This window comes from Trachemys scripta, chromosome 7 (genome assembly GCF_013100865.1).
Source record: "Trachemys scripta elegans isolate TJP31775 chromosome 7, CAS_Tse_1.0, whole genome shotgun sequence".
Lineage (NCBI taxonomy): Eukaryota > Metazoa > Chordata > Testudines > Emydidae > Trachemys > Trachemys scripta.
In genome coordinates, this window is record NC_048304.1 from 119530473 (window position 1) to 119547887 (window position 17415).

The 17415-nt window shown below is 47.3% G+C and overlaps 1 protein-coding gene across 3 annotated transcripts in view; it reads left to right on the plus strand.

The window, feature by feature from the left end:
- The window catches only part of SORCS1 (sortilin related VPS10 domain containing receptor 1), a 408602-nt gene extending 403093 nt beyond the window's left edge, over window positions 1-5509 (plus strand). For all 3 annotated transcript variants that reach the window (XM_034776637.1, XM_034776634.1, XM_034776636.1), the window contains one exon: window positions 3532-5509. In XM_034776637.1, coding sequence (XP_034632528.1) covers window positions 3532-3596 — 65 coding nt within the window. In that variant the 3' untranslated portion in view covers window positions 3597-5509. The remainder of the gene's footprint in view (window positions 1-3531) is intronic.
- Window positions 5510-17415: the final 11906 nt, after the last annotated feature.

Consider the following 17415-nt stretch of genomic DNA (forward strand, 5'->3'; position numbering starts at 1 on the left):
GGGAAGCATTTAAATGGAACTCTTCCCTTAGCTGATCGGGTGAGGTTGACAGTTTCTGCTGAAGCAGGTGTCTACAGATATTCTGAGCATTGTTATATGTGGCTTGTAAAGCGACACTCCTGAAATCCTTGGCCTTAGGAGTGGACCCACTGAGGTCCCTGAGACACCTTGCATGACTAAGAATGACTCTTGAGACTAAGGGCTAGAGAATGGGCCCCAGTTTTAGGGGAGCGTCCATTTGTAGCTGCCTGGCCTTGAGCACAGACGAGTTATGTTTGAACAGAGCACGGACCTGCTTCGCGCTGCTCCAGTGGGCAAAAGGGAATTTAAAACTGATCTGAGGCACCAACTGAGGATTCCCCTCATGAATGGGAACCTTTATTTGGAGGTGGCCTCACATAGGGGGCACCCCACAGCGATTAAGGGGAGAGGGAATGTTATTCTGGCCAGTGGAGTGACCTGGGAGCTGACTCAATTCAGGGCAGCACCTAGGCTGCTCTGTCTTGTGCTGGGGGCCAGTTTTACCCCTCAGGATCAAGGAAGAGGACAGGCAGCAACGGGGCACCTATGCGTTTCCTCTCCAGGTGTGCTGGGGAGCAGTTGGGGATGTAGCCATGTAGTGTTACTAGGTCTAGCTAGAGCAGCTTGTGTCTCTTACAGGAGCCATAATTTTGCCGTGGTACTTTCCCAGGTCCATCGTGTGCTGTTGGCTGCTGTAGAACTAATGCACCACAGATGCATTTTAAATATTGCCCTGACTGAGACTTTGTGGAACCCTGTGGAGGTCGATGAGGTTGCAGAAGCGGAAGGATTAATACATTATCATAAAGAAACCACCCAATAAGCCCCTCTAGTTATGTCTACGCTCCCAACCAGGAGGTGTGCCTCCCAGCCCAGGTAGACAGACTGCTCCAGCTAACAAATAGCAGTGTGGTCACTGTGACACAGGCAGCAGCTCGAGCTCAAACCCAAGGGATGAGGTGGGCTTGGACGCGAGCAGCTAGTCTAGGGTGACCAGATGAGAGACGTGAAATATCGGGACGCAGGGGGGGAGGGGGAGTGCCGGCGGAGCAACAACAAAACAAAAACCCCGAGAGCTGCCGGAGCATAGGAAAAATTGGTGGGGGCTGAGCACCCACTGGCAGCTCCACGCCCTGCCCCCGCCCACCAGCTCACCTTCACTCTGCCTCCACCTCCCCTGAGCTGGCTGCCACGACATGCTTCTCCCCCCTCCCTCCCAGGCTTGCGCTAGTCAGCTGTATGGTGTCGCAAGCACTGGAGGGAGGGGGGAGGAGGAGGAATGCGGCGTGCTTGGGGAAGAGGCGGGGCCAGGGTGGGGATTTGGGGAGAGATCCAATGGGGCAGTGAGGGGGTGGGGCTGGGGCCGGGGCCAGGGTGGGGATTTGGGGAGGGATCCAATGGGGGAGGGAGGGGTGGAGTTGGGGTGGGGGGCGCGAGCCCCCTCCGCCTGTGCACCGGAGGACAAATTATCGGGACAATTCGCGTCCCGACCAGGATGTGGGACAAACAAGTAAATATCGGGACATTCCCGATAAAATTGGGATGCCTGGTCACCCTAAGCTAGTCTGGGCCATTTCCGGTGGCCCAATAGCCGTGCGGCTATTTTTAGTGTGCTAGCTGGAGCAGAGCAAAAGCAAGGCTGTCTGCCCAGCTGGGACGCTCCCCTCCCAGCTGCAATGGAGACATACCCTAAAATCCTGCCAGCGAGAAAAACAAGCAAGCCAGATTGGAGTTCGCTGGTGACAGGAATAGATCTTGAGTTGTGTGTGAGGGGAACATAAAGCACAAAGATTCATCGGGTGGGATTCACAAGGGAGACTTAGGTATAGGCAGGCACTTTGTCTGGTTTTAAACCAGACTGTCCTCTTCTTGGTTTGTTCCCCCCGGTATGGAGATAAAACCGGACTTGGTTTTAACCGGTATCGGACGGGGGATGCCATTTTGAAGAGTGCACATTGTGAAGTAGTGGAATATCTGGTATTCTGGGAAGGCAACAGTGGCCACACAAGTGCCACTTCAGCGGCCACTGGCATTCACAAAACTACTACACCCAACTGCTGCCTAACACTGTGGGCTCCTAAAGTCCTTCAGCACCTCGGGTTCTGCCATTAAAAGTCTCTCAGGCATCTAATTCTCAGTGGCCAGGCATGCACAAAGTCCTGACAACTGTCCAGCAGCTCAGAGCCTAACACTCCTCAGCCCCAGCAGGATTCACAGACACGGTGTTCCCCCACCTGTCTTGCCTTTGAGGCCCAGTCCGGTAGATGTGCTCTGAGCACACCTAAACCTACACAAAATGGCTGGAGGAGGTGGTGTTGCACCCCTTCCCCCATAACGTTTAGCCTAGTGGTTAGGCCAGCCCTCACGTGAGTGATCCATGTTCAGTTCCTCCCGTCCCCCATCCCACGGGCCAGATGTGTAGCAGGGATTTGAACCTGGGTCTTCCACCACAATGCCCTAGCCCCAGACAGCTCCGACAAGAGAGACTGAGAGCATCTTGCCCCAGAATACCCCATAGCTGGAGGGTTAGGCGCTCTCCAGGGAGGTGGGAGACCCCTGCTCCACGTCAGGCAGAGGGGGGAAACTGAACCTGGCTCTCCTGCATCCTGTAATCAATGGGCTAGAGCTCCTACGGGGGCACCGCCTCCTTGGGTTTCCTTGAAAAAGGACTAATCGGCCATAGGCGCCTAACTCCAGGAGAGGGATCATGGCTGAGATTGGTGCCTGCCTCCGGCCTTGAATTAGATGCGCAGGTTTAGGTCACATCCCTCTCCTCAGCGTTTCCTATTGGCTAGCTTGGGAGGCTCAGTGGGCACTGGCTTTTGTGAAGCCCGTTCTTAGGCACCTGTCCCTACAGGGAGCTTGGGTGTGAATCTCATTTTCACCCGTACTAGCCCTGTGAGATAACCCCAGGTCTTTCTGGAAATCAGCATTTTTTTTTTCAGGGCATTTTCTTTTGGGGAAACAAAGCAATAGACATAATGGGATGCTTCTCATCAGTGTGGGGTTTGTTTCGAAGCAGTTTTTTCCCCTGTGCAAGCGGAGACTAACATTCATGCCTTGTACGTTTAGGAAATCCAAAGGCTGGGGGTGTTGGGTCCCACTCACGCCTCCACAGCCCAAAACACAGTAGCTACTTGTCACAGCAAACCCTTCTTTTGCAAAGGCAAATCATACAATGGGTTGTCAAGTCTCTGACCCCTTTTCACAGCAGATGCCAATACATGAGTCAGTGTTATACATTGTCTCGTAGAAACACAGTTTTCCCCCATCCTCCGTTCCCGCTATCTCTTTTCTTCGACATGGGTGAATCATCTTCATCAGAAAGAAGAACAAGACGTTCCATTCAACCTTCTAAGTGGCAAGAGAACAGTTCTGGGAAGAATGTGCCAGGCTCGACCAATTAAATCCTCACACCAAAGGGCGAGACACCTTAAAATCTTTCATTCTCCGGAAACACTTTTATTATTCAGCTAACGAGTGCTTTTGTTTTGTTTTTCTTTGCCACAGGAAGTATTTCCATAGCTGCTGAGACTCAAAGCACAAAAGAAATCCCTACCTATGTAAATGTTTGAACCAAGGACACCAGTACATCTGTATATAGATATAGATATATATATATAAAAAAGAAAAACTCACTGCATTTGGACTTTTTAATTCTTCAGACGACAAAAGGTTTTTAGCTTTAATCCTGTGCATGTGGACATTATACCCAGACCGTGGTTGGAATTGCAGTGTACAGGTGCTCTATTTTAATAGGGGGAAAGGAAATCACCTGTTGCCCCCATAGCCCTTCCCCTCCCCCACAGCTCACTTTCCTCTCTTTTCTGATCAATCTCTTATTTGTAGAAAGTTCATAATGATAGTGGCCAGCAATGTGCATGGGGTCTTTTTGAAGGGTTGGGGGTGGGGGAATAAGGGTATTTGGCTTTAGAGTTAACTGCTTTTTTAGCACTGCAGGCTGTGGGTGGAGTAGCTACCCCAAGCCAACTTTCACGAGCCACACAGAAATACACAGGAGTAGACACTGCACTGTCTTCGTTCGGACCTTCACTTTCTCCGTCCTTCGTTCTGCCGCCTGTGACTGCTCGTAGCTCCCTGTAGCAAAGCCAGGAAATCAGCCCCTAAGCTGCAAAGCCAGATGCTTTCTTAAAAAAAACTGTTTAGCCCATTCACATTAAGGCGCCTGCCCATGTGGCATGATCCAGAGGCAGCCCCCATGTAGGCCGCCCAATCTCACGGCATGGCACGAGCCGGGATGAGCTTCTACGGCCCGTAGTCCTGCCCTGCAAATATCATGACCCCAGCTGCCTCCCACTACCCCTTCTGGACTTCATTCTCCATCGTGTGTGCAGTCAATTAGACCCGTGCAAGGGGGGGGGGTAAAATGCTGCCAGCTCACCCATGCTCCCTTTGCACGGTCTAAATCACTGCACAAGAAGGCACCCAGAAACAGTGGATTCAGACTCCCACCCCTACTCCCTGCCGCTCAGCAGCGTGAATTTCCTGCTTCTGGGTCAAGGGCTTGGCTCTAGCTCATAGCCCATCCTCCACCCCAACCTCACCCCTCTGGCTACCTGTCAGGGCCCTCTCCTTCCTCAGGTGTTTCGCTGCTGTATGTCTGAGTGTGTGGCCTCCCCGCACTTCCTCTCCGTATCCAGTACTCCCAGTGCCAAGGCGGCAGTTCCTCACTCTGGGGCACGTAGCTAGAGCAAGTGCATTCCAAATACTTAACCGGGGTGTTAAGAGTTTGGAACTATATGTCCATTAGCCAAGGTAATTGGCTGGCCACAGTAAGTCTGCTCACCACTTCCAGCAGGGACTTTTAGCAGCTAGACTGTAAAACCCTGCTCAGCCCAAGGAAAGATTTCAGGATTGGGCCCGTCGTGGTCCGTATGAGAGACCAGTGCAGTCTCAGACCCATAGGGAGCTGGGTTCAAAGTCTGCTGAAATCCAAATGATCCGAAGGACCAGCGCTGCTTTTAAGCAAAGCCCTCAGAACAGCTGGGGGGGCGGGACGGGCATGCAGCTACAGCATATGCCAGAGAGTAAAAGTCAGGTACAGATCATGGCTCTGAAGAAAGGGTGATGCCAACAGGGAAAAGGTCAGTCCCACCCTCACCCACTGGGCATCTCTGCCTATTTATCCTTTCTGTGGAGCTACATAAGTCCATTAGTCACAGGCATTGACATCACCCACTATTGTATTTGCAACTACCACTTTAAGCAAGATGGGAACGTCGTTGTTTTTTTTTTTTGCAGCCACTGTATAATAGCCCCCAGGATTCTAACTGGCCCTTGAAGTCTGGCATTAGCCAACTTATTTTTATAGTAAGCCACTTAAAAAGTTTTCTTATAGTCTTGGAACTACTGCTGATTTTAAAATGACTTTTTTGATGTATTTTTTTCTTGGTTAAAGATAATGTAGTGTTCTGTACAATTGCTATTGTTTATTGCTTTTACAGTCATATTTATTAAACAGATTGTCTCTAACGGAATGCCTGTGTGTGTTTGTTGCTCATTTAACTCACAGGCCCTGTCTCAAGGGAGGGGCTGAATTTTGTTGGAAAACCTATCCGCGACGTGACACCACCTCTTCCTAGCGCTTGTCAGCCATAGATGGCAAAGCACTTTACAAGTTTCAGAGTAGCAGCCGTGTTAGTCTGTATCCGCAAAAAGAACAGGAGGACTTGTGGCACCTTAGAGACTAACACATTTATTAGAGCATAAGCTTTCGTGGGCTACTGCCCACTTCTTCGGATGCATATAGAGTGGAACATATATTGAGGAGATATGTATACACACATACAGAGAGCATGAACAGGTGGGAGTTGTCTTACCAACTCTGAGAGGCCAATTAAGTAAGAGAAAAAAAAATTTTTTTTGAAGTGATAATCAAGCTAGCCCAGTACAGACAGTTTGATAAGAAGTGTGAGAATACTTACAAGGGGAGATAGATTCAATGTTTGTAATGCTTCATAAATAAATTTGTAAATAAATGTGTTAGTCTCTAAGGTGCCACAAGTACTCCTGTTCACTTTACAAGTGAGACAAGCACAACTATCCCCATTTGGCAAAGAAACTGAGGCACACAAAGGTGAAGTAATTTGCCCAAGGTCACAAGTAGGCCAGTGGCAGAGCTGTGAATAGGTCTCTTGAGTCCCAGCCCAATGCCCTCTCCCCAACCACGCTGGCGCCTGCTGCTGGAGGCTGCTTACAATAGCAGCATCTTATAAGGGGAGGATCTCAAAGCAATTTACAAAAAATAGTCAATTAAGACTTGCGCTGTGCCTGAAAGGTAAGTGACTTGTGATTGGCCCCATTTTAAATATGAAAAAATGGAGGCGCTGAGGTTGAGATGACTGCCAGATCCCCAAGGAAAGCTGTGGCTGAGGCACAACACGTTAATTGCCAATCTATGATGTAGCCACTAGACCATCCTTCCTCTGGTAGCCCATGCTTCGTCTGGCTGGCTGTCCCCCTCTAGTGGCTGGGCCACAGAACTACAGAAGGATGTACAGCCTTTGTACTAAGAAAGGTGGGCCTTTTACCTCAGGCATCAGAGGATTGGATTTTACATCCAAAATGGCCCAGGGTTCAGCCCCACTGCCAGTGACCCACCCCGGGTGCACACTGTTCAATTAACAACAGTTTGAGATAAATGTACTGCTTAGCGGGGTGTTTAACTTTAACTTCCTGGACAAATAGCAATGTGGCTAATTACATTCTGCCTCCCGAAAACAAATCCAGGGTCAATTGGCCACAGAGTCCTTCCTCGACTGAACTTTTGTGGAATGTTGCCGAGCTATTAAACAGCTGCTGTACTCCCCCCCACTGACACAGCACCGGGCAATGTGATTCTTGTGTGCCTAGATCAGAGGGGGGGCAAACTCAGGCCCATGGGCCACATCCGGCCCATGGGACCCTCCTGCCCAACCCTTGAGCTCCCAGCCGGGGAGACTAGCCCCTGGGCCCTCCCCTGCTGCCTCAGCGTGCCGTGCCGCCAGTGCTCTGGGGGCTGGGCAGTGCAGCGGCGTGGCTGGCTCCGGCTGGGCGGCTGCCAGTCCTGCTGCTCTGAGCGGCATGGGCAGGGAGTGGGGGGTGGGGTGGATAAGGGGCAGGTGGGTCCTGGGGGGGTGGTCAGGGGACAGGGAGGGTTGGATAGGCTTGGGAGTGCCGGGGGGCCAGCGGGGGCGTGGCTAGGGATCGGGGTGGTCAGGGGACAGGGAGTAGGGGGCGGTTGGATAGGCGTGGGAGCCCCGGGGGGCCAGCGGGGGCGTGGCTAGGGATCGGGGTGGTCAGGGGACAGGGAGGGTTGGATAGGTGTGGGAGTCCCAGGGGGCCTCTCAGGGGGCGGGGTTGTGGATAGGGGTCAGGGGACATGGGGGTTTGATAGGGGGTCAGGTCCGGGGGGGCAGTTAGGGGTGGGGGGGGTCCCAGGAGGGGGTGGTCAGGGGCCAAGGAGCAGGGGAGGTTGGATGGGTCAGGGGTTCTGAGGGGGGCAGTCAGGTAGTGGGATGTGGGAGGGGACGGGGGCCAGGTTGTTTGGGGAAGTACAGCCTTCCCTACCCAGCCCTCCAGACAGTTTCAGAACCCTGATGTGGCCCTCAGGCCAAAAGGTTTGCCCACCCCTGGCCTAGATCAAGCGTGATCTGACACCTACTGAAATGGACAAATGTTTTAGCTGAATAGAGGCAGCAGGATCAAGCCCAGGGCATGGAAAGTCTCTTAAGATCCACTTTAGATCTGTCTACTTGTAATCTCTTCTGTGTTTGCACGGTGCCTAGCACAAAGAGGTCCCGGTCCAGGAATGGGGCTCCTAGAGGCTGTGTCAGTACAAATAATCATCATTCAGAATTCTTTGCCTGTATGAGGATATTATTGCGTCTAGTGGGAATGAAGGAAAAACATTCATAGGTCAAAAAAAGCAGGGAGGGAAAGATGCACTTAAACCGTAGGAGGAAATATTTTCTAAGTATGGTCGTGAACCTTCCAAACTCCCATACCCAGAGTCCTTTGGGAATGGATACAATGACTATGTAGTTGCCCTTAATTCAGCCTCTCCATCCCTAGTCAATAAAGCACTTGGGCCCAGATCCTCACAGATATTTAGGCACCTACCACCTAGTGAAATCAATTAATTCTACGGGAAATAGGCACCTAAATACCTTTGAGGATCTGGGAATTACACACTTGCTTAATTTTGTCTACGCCTACATCTAATTGACTTAAATGCTTTGGTGGACAGGAATGGTCTGAAGTACTTGCTTAAATGCTTTGGGGATGTGAGACAAGAACGTCCAATGACTCCCAAACAAACCTCTCCATTCACATACTGAGAATTGCTGACAGTTGCAGTCAGGCTGCTACCCATAGATCATAATTAGCGATTAGCATTTTAATCAGCGTCCTGCTGTCAGTAAGTGAATGGGTGGAATATTAGCCCTTCATTACGAGTAGCTCTCATGCCATTTGGTGTTTAGAACATTGCCCACGGTTACAAGCCACATGGTATAAAACAAACACACACAAGGAATGGTTTCCCTTTATTCAGCTAACGAGATGCTGTCACTGCCTTGCCTCATGAAACGGAGTAACAAAGCATCTGAATAAATAACACTTCATCGATACCTTGAGTGCTGGGACAAATCCTGCTCTGATACCCATAGGAAAAGACTTCCGTCAAATTGTTTTCTGCTTGATGAGATCAAAGTGTTCTCACACACCAAGCCCACAGCCGTCGATACATATTTCACGCGAGTGTTTCCTTTTCTAGTGGGACAACGCAGTTACCTAGTGCCTGTCAGCAGGACCTAGCGGAATGATTTGAGTCACGTGTTCGCATTGCTAGAATTCAAAACTTTAGTTGTATTGGGGTGGAGGCTCTAGGCCCCAACAGAGAGCTGGGCTGCACTTTGCTAGGCACTTTGCAGTAACCTAGTACGAGACAGGCCTTGTCCCAATGCGCATAATATAATAATTAATGGAGATATCCCATCTCTTAGAACTGGAAGGGACCTTAAAAGGTCATTGAGTCCAGCCCCCTGCCTTCACTAGCAGGACCAAGTACTGATTTTGCCCCACATTCCCCAAGTGGCCCCCCTCAAGGATTGAGCTCACAACTCTGGGTTTAGCAGGCCAATGCTCAAACCACTGAGCTATCCCTCCCCCCCATGCAGTCTAACAAGACAACGAACAGACAAACAGTGGATGAAAGCAATTATTAGCTCCATTTTACAGTCTGGGAATGGTGGTACAGCAAGATTACAGGTAACATGCATTGATCTGAACTCCAAGTAACTCAAGATCCCTATTCTTCAGTAAGGGACAATGTACAGCTGCATTGCTGAGAGCAGCCCCTAATGCTCCAAACAAAGCACTGGACGCTGTTTCTATCTGGCCATCCTGGGCTTTATTTCTCCTGTGAGCCTCTAATTTTTCTGAGTCCTTGTGTGCAGCCACACACTTGACACATGGCTTGGGCCAGCAATCTTGGTGGTGACCCTCCCCGCGCCTCCTCCCATAGGAAATAATTACTGTAATGTTTCAAAATGAGAGGGATAGCTCAGTGGTTTGAGTATTGGCCTGCTACACTCAGGGTTATGAATTCAATCCTTAAGGGGGCTATTTAGAGATCTAGGGCAAAATCAGTACCTGGTCCTGCTAGTGAAGATAGAGGGCTGGACTCTATGACCTTTTGGGGTCCTTTCCAGTTCTACAAGATAGATAGAGCTCTATGTATTTTATTTTTACTGACAGCACACAGGCTGCTGGCGATGCCTTTATCAATGCCTTGGCACGAAAGATCCTTCTGAGGTAAGAGACAATCTGCAAAGGAGTCTACCTGGAAGAAGTGCAGTTCAGCTGAGGTGCCGGACCAGGTTTGTTACAGAGTGTGTATGTTCCAGCCCAGAGGTTGCTGCATTTCAGCAGTGGCAAAGGGAGTTCTAGTTTGCCACACATACACCAGTGCAAGATGTTTTGCCAATACCTAAACCAGGGGTCGGCCACCGTTCAGGAGTGGTGTGCCGGGTCTGCATTTATTCACTCTAATTTAGGGGTTTGTGTGCCAATCATACATTTAAACGTTTTCAGAAGGTCTCTCTCTATAAGTCTATACTATATAACTAAGCTATTGTTGTATGTAAAGTAAATAAGGTTTTTAAAATGTTTAAGAAGCTTCATTTAAAATTAAATTAAAATGCAGAGGCCCCCCGGACCGGTGGCCAGGACTCTGGCCGTGTGAGTGCCGCTGAAAATCAGCTCGCGTGTCGCCTTCGGCACACGTGCCATAGGTTGCCTACCCCTGCCCTAAACAAATGGATAGGAGCAGTGGTACTCAAAGGCTTGCGAGACGCAAGTAGCTCTTTACTGTCACCTGTGGCTCTTGGCAGCACCTGCTATGAACACCCTGTGAGATTTAATTATTAACCAGGCTAAGTTATTAACCCATCAGGCTGCTTTTATGATGTTATTAATCAATTAATTCATTGACTTGCACCAAGTCATTAACTCATTTGCTGTGAGAAGAATATATATAAACTAGCTAGCGCTATAGTGACTGAGACAATGCTTTCGCACGACGGTGGCTCTGCTGGGTAATGTTGAGCGCTAATTTGGCTCCTGAGCCACTGAGGTCTTAGCATCAATGGATTCGTGTTTGTGTATCAGAGGGGAAAGGGGTCTAGACCTGGCCTCCAGGGCATTCCCTTCCTTTCAGAATGCATTGCATTGAATGATACTGAACTCTGCCCTTCTTGCGAGATGGGTAGACTGTTAATGCTCCAGGATGAGAGAGCACACGTTTGTAAAGAGCTGTAGGATGCTTCTTTGATGCAAGGCACTAGGAACATATTTGTTAAAAAGCACTCTGTATTAATAGGGAAGCAAACACCATGGGAATGCAGGGCAGAGGAACCTGAACTGCCCCAGGTTTAGTTCAGTTGAGTGGACTCCCAACACATCTGCGTTGGAAAGATTCTGCTTACTCCCTGATGCGCTATCTACACTACTGCTTAAGTTGATCTAACTTATGTAGCTCAGGGGTGTGAAAAAAAGCCCACCTCCACTCGTGAACAATGCAAGTTTTGTGCTGTCTGCATTGGCAGGAGATGCTCCCCCATCAGCACAGTGCATCTTCACCAGACGAGCCACACCCACGCAACTGCGCCAATGCAGCGCAGACTCGCCCTAGGCACTTTGTTAGCCTTCATCACCTTATATTCATTAATGGATTTTTAATCCTACAAAGCTTTCGCTCACAGGGCGGGGAGGGTTAGTCCCATTTTATGGATAGGAACTAAGGCCCAGATTACGTTAAGGGAGTCAATCAAAGTCATACATGAAATCTCTGGGTGAACTAAGCCTTGAGCCCAGGTCTGTTTGAGTCCTAGTCCAGGCCCTTATCCACTTGACCAGTCTGCCTACCTTTGTTTCCCTGAGTGAAGGGAAGTGGGAAATGCAACTACTGTCATTTAAGGGCCAACCTAATGAACAATAATTCCTTGTCCCTATATTAGATTTTAGGAAAGGTTTTAAAGGGCAGAAATGCCAGCACCTGCAACTTGCAGGCTCCGGCTCCAAGGGACAAAACACCCATGGGACCAAGGACTTCGGTCATGAAATGGGTATGAAAGTCCACAGATAATTTGCCAAGCACTTCTCTAAGGGAGCACGCAAACATTGAGTTATGAAATATTTCAGCCAACTCCCTGACCCCCATCCCCAAATGTGGTTCTCAATCAGGGGTACACATACTTTTGGGGGTAGGCAGAGATCTTCCAAGGGGTACATCAATTCATCTAGATCAGGGGTAGGCAACCTATGGCACGGCTGCTGAAGGCAGCACGCAAGCTGTTTTTCAGTGGCACTCACACTGCCCAGATCCTGGCCACAGGTCCGGGGGGCTCTGCATTTTCATTTATTTTTAAATGAAGCTTTAAACATTTTAAAAACCTTAGTTACTTTACATACCATAGTTTAGTTATATATTATAGACTTATAGAAAGAGACCTTCTAAAAATGTTAAAATGTATGACTGGCACGTGAAACCTTAAATTAGAGTGAATAAATGAAGACTCGGCACACCACTTCTGAAACGTTGCCGACCCCGATCTAGATATTAGCCTAATTTTACAAGGGGCTACAGAAAAAGCACTAGCGAAGTCAGTACAAACTAAAATTTCATACAGTGACTTCTTTATACTGCTCTATATACTATACACTGAAATGTAAATTCAATATGATATACCAATTGATTTATTTTAGAATTATATGGTAACTGTGTAAGCAATTTGTCAATAATAGCGCGCTGAGACAGTTTTGTATTTTTATGTTTGATTTTGTAAGCAAGTAGTTTTTAAGTGAGGTGAAACTTGGGGGTACGCAAGACAAATCAGACTCTTGAAAGGGTCCAGTAGTCTGGAAAGGTTGAGAACTACTGCTGTGTACCAATGTAACCCTTTTGCCCGTCCGAGTTGGCAGCAACAAGGGCCGGGTTCAGTATCTAGGGGTTCCGTTTCAATAACACAATGCAAAACCGGCTCGAGCCCCCACCCAGTGACCTGGGACAATTACATACCACCCGCCGGGCGCCTCTAAGAGGCAATACTTCCCCTCTCACAAGCACGGAGTCTGAGTGTAGCAAAAGCCTTTTAATAAAGGAGGGAAACAATGTGGCATTATGTTGGGGAAACACCACAAACAGGATTCATAACACAAACCATGAGCAAAAGACCCACCCCCAAGTAAGTTTTGACCCCAAAGTCTCTGTCCCTGGTCAATGCAGCCCCAGAGTTCAAAAGTTTATCTGCAGAATTTTACCCTCCCATCCTGCCGGAGGGGGGGGGGATGCACAGGGGTGTTAAGGGGCACCTTACGTGGTCCAAGGCCGACTGCCCCGCCTCTCTGTGGGGTTCTGCTGCGGCCTTCACCGCGAGCTACTCTGCCAGCCGCTCCTCTACACCAGCCATCCCATGAGCTGCTCCAGCCGTCCCACAAACTGCTCCGCTCCGCCAGCCGCTCAGCAACATATCTTCAGCTCCCGCCAAAAGCACTCAGTGATTTCAGCTTGTAGTAAGGGAGCCTCAGTGCTGGTGCACCATTGACCCAAAGTGAAAGTGAATTCAGCTTAGCAGCCTGTAGCTAGACTCCTAATAGAATCAAAATTAGCTCTGATATTCCACAGTGGAGAAAAGAGATACAATTGCAATTTCAGGTCCTCAAATGGGGGCCATACTATCAGGTACAAACACCTGTCCCTACCCTCTCTCAATTCACTGAGTTTTGGAACCCATGTCCCTTGTCTAGCGAGTGCTACTTAGTTGATGGAGAGTCCCTCTGTCATAAAACAGTTCCACTGTCCTTGATTCACATAATGAGGGTAACAACACTTTATTCTTCCTGCCCCAATAACAGAGAAACTGGAGATCCCACAGCAACCAAAGTGACCATTTGGGCTACTGTGGGCTCATGATAGGCAGGGTGGGTGTGCCTATGCAAACAAGATCAGCCCCTGAAGTTCTTTTCCACAACTCACCACAATTCACCACCAGATGTCAGGGTAGAGCTCATCCTGACTCTCCTTACACCAATTATAAGCTGAAGAGTTAGAAGTGATTCACAGCGCGGACAGAACATTATTGTTATTTACATTCCAGTAGATCACGCCACTTTGCGCTAAGCATTATACAAATTATTATAAAAGCCAGTCCATGTTTCAAAGAGTTAACAATTTAAGGCAAAAAATTTAGAAGACACAGCAGTCAGTAGGTGCCCAACTGCCATTTGTGGCTTTGAAAATCGTCTCCTTAAGAAACAAGACAAAGTGTGGGAGAAAAGTATTGTCATTGCCAGTTTATAGAAGGGGAACTGGGGTATCAAGAGATTAAAGATGGGGTTTTCCAAGGAGTTAATTCCCAACTCCCATGAGCCTCTCTCACTGAGAATGATGGAACATGGCAGCCATTTTGAAAAAGGGCACTTTTTTGCCAAGCTCTTTATAGAACATTATTTGTCTGTCCCTGCTACAAGGGAAATTTATTATTGAAGCATACTACTTGACCATTAATCCTAAAAACTACTTCCCCCAACCCCCCAACTCACAAAATGCAGCTAATGCACAAAGTCTGTTTTATTCCACTACTAAAATGAATTGGGACAAGGAGAAAAAAATCCATTTAACAGATCCATTTAAAATTCATTTTAATTTCTAAACTATTTAGCTGATTTAAATGAATTACTGCTAAATTATCAAAAAAAAAAATAAATGTTGTACTCAAGTAGGAAGTGCTGTCATTTTGGGGAAGATACAATATATTTTTCATATGAAAAATCCCTGCTTTGAGTACAAAACTCCACACAGTCTGTAGTCTGAGCTGCAATCACCACTTCTATAATTATAGGCAAGGCAGATATTATCACCTGTTTGTAAGGTTGCCTCACACTTCCCATTATAAGACCCTGTTTACAATTGCTCATAACTTTCCCAATTTTAACTGTTTGGGCTGAAATTTCTGATGCCGGATGCCTGCCTCAGGCTGAAATTTCAGAAAAAAGGGATTCAGCCACTTCTGAGAATAAGATTGGGGGAAAATAACTAATCTTAAAAAAATAATCTGATAATCATTTTGTTGAGAAGATTGAGTGCCTCCATTCTTTGGAGCAAAAGCTAGAGATTTGGTAGGACGGATACCCTGGTGTCAGGGATGCACCTTTCACTCCTCCTGTGAACATTCACTAAAATTTGTCCAATCTTCCAAAAACATATAGTTCATACATGCTCAGTACAGTCTTGTTTAGCAGCTAAATTCTCCAGACAGTTCATCCACACTGAACGTGCTCCATCTCCGCACAACTCTGAAATGCTGACTAGATTGTGCTTGTTCCATCCCCACAAAGTAACCACACATTCACCATTCAGGGGCTGCAGAGACTGGCCTGGACTTTCCCTTCAATTACTCTTCCTGGCAGCCAGCATCTCTTGTGTGCTCAATGGTACCACTGCAGTGGCGATTGTGAAATAGGTCGGGGGAGGGCAACAAAGGGGAACAGGAGCCAGGGGATAAATAGGAGCAGACAAGGACAGAGAGAAAAATAGAATAAGATCATGTAATTAAAGACTGTATTATAATCCATACACACAAAGGGGCTGAATTAAGGCTGCATAGGCAACCTTAATACTGACATTTCCTAACTATTCAATGCTTAATTTTGCACCCTTATCATGCTTGTAACAGTGTCTCTCATATGTACATATAATGGGCCAGCTTCAAATCTAACTTTCACTGGTATTAAAATGGAATAATTCTACTTAATCAACAGAGTTACTCCACATTTACACTGGGGGTAGATCAAAATTAGGCCCAGTGTGACCTTTTAAGCATTGATTTGGCCATAATGGAGGCTGCGTAGTCAAGTTGCAAACCAACCCCTGTCAAACAGACTGAAATGAACATTCTTCCTTGATACAATGTTGATGCGTGGTGCTCCGAAGACTTATTCCATGTACTAATGTCCTGCTTACCTGAGAAGGTGATGTTATAAAATCATGACTGATGGGGAGAAAGTAAATAAGGAAGTGTTATTTACTCCTTCTCATAACACAAGAACTAGGGGGCCACCAAATGAAATTAATAGGCAGCAGGTTTAAAATAAACAAAAGGAAGTATTTTTTTCACATAATGCACAGTCAACCTGTGGAACTCCTTGCCAGAGGATGCTGTGAAGGCCAAGACTATAACAGGGTTCAGAAAAGAACTGGATAAATTCATGGAGGATAGGTCTATTATCCATCATGGGCAGGGATGGTGTCCCTAGCCTCTGTTTGCCAGAAGCTGCGAATGGGTGATGGGATGGATCACTTGATGATTACCTCTTCTATTCATTCCCTGCATTGACCACTGTCGGAAGACAGGATACTGGACTAGATGGACCTTTGATTTGCCCATATTGGGTAATTCAGTAGAACCAGGTTTACGGACAGCGAACGGAAAACCCTCTGCATTTTAAACCAGATTCTGATCTTGTTGACACCAGTTTCACATTGGTATTATCCCACTGCAGTTAATTAAATAAACAATCCTATATCTTTTTTTCTTAATTACTGAACTATTTAAAGCTTCAAAAAATTCTAAGGATTTTTGGGGTCAATATTTAGACTCGGTTATTCTATATGCAGCTGTACATCTGTCTTTATCATTTATCATTTATCCCCTCACTAGTCATTCTTTTTTTTAATTGGGGTGGCTGTGGAAAGGAAAACAAGCCTTATTTTGTTGACTCGCTTGACAGTGTGCCGGGTTCCTAAATTAGACACAGTCATATTGGCTCACCTTTCAAATTCCCATTTCCACATTGTGCATGCCAAGGTACCAGGGCAGATTCTTCCAGGCCTTTACAAAATAAAGAGAAAGGTTGACAAGCAAATACAGAACAGAAGAAGTCAAACAGTGAATATTTCTGGCTCTGAAACTAAATTCCCTTTTAAGATTTTACTGTTTTTCCCCCCAGTGCTCCTGAAAATCATGCACAAGTTGAGGTGACAGAGAAGTTAGCACTTGAGCACTAGAAAAAAGCTCTTATTCTATCAGATGATGCATGAAATAGCATTACCATCAAGCCTATTAAAGAACCTCTCCAGCTATCTCCAGACACCTGCCAGTGGGATTAACAAGACTCTTAACTAGCCTTCGACTTTGAATGTTTTTGTACTTTCATGCTGGACAGAAAACTGCATGGTTAAAAGAAGAGTTTTAGACTAGTACAAGGTGCCCTGGAGAGATTTGTGAGGCTTTGCATCATATCTACAAAGACATGGAAAGGTTCCATTCTCCCAGGGCACATGGATCTAAAAAGGCAAAATGCAAAGATGGGCACCAATGGGCTGCAGAAATCCAATGATGTTGTAGGGGAATGTAGTCTTATTGAACTCAGCAGCAGGACTGAAAGATGAGGCCCGTTTACCCGATAACAGTGATCGTGTGCCAGATTCTGCTCTCACTCGCACTAGTGTCAGACCTGAGCAATTCCATTAGCCACAACCTGGCTTTGGTTCTCTGCACTCAGTAATTGAAACTTTGGGTCTCTGCTGTTTGGATCATGTTGAAAGAGAAGTTGCACGGAGAAGCTATAGTTAAAGGCAATATCCCGGAAGCCACCTTTCCACCGGCAACCCCACAAATGTAGCAACCCCTCCTTCCTCTGACTTGCCGGGTGGTATTTCCACCGGCAGGATGTTTTTGTCCTACTCAGTATAGATTACAAATTCCATGGGCCAGGTGCTTAGTTCAGATCCTTGGCTGGTATAATATAGTGAAATCAGTGCACCAGCTGAGTCTTTACCATGTACGAAGAAGAATGCCGTAGCCAATGGAGAATGTAGTGAAAATGGAACAA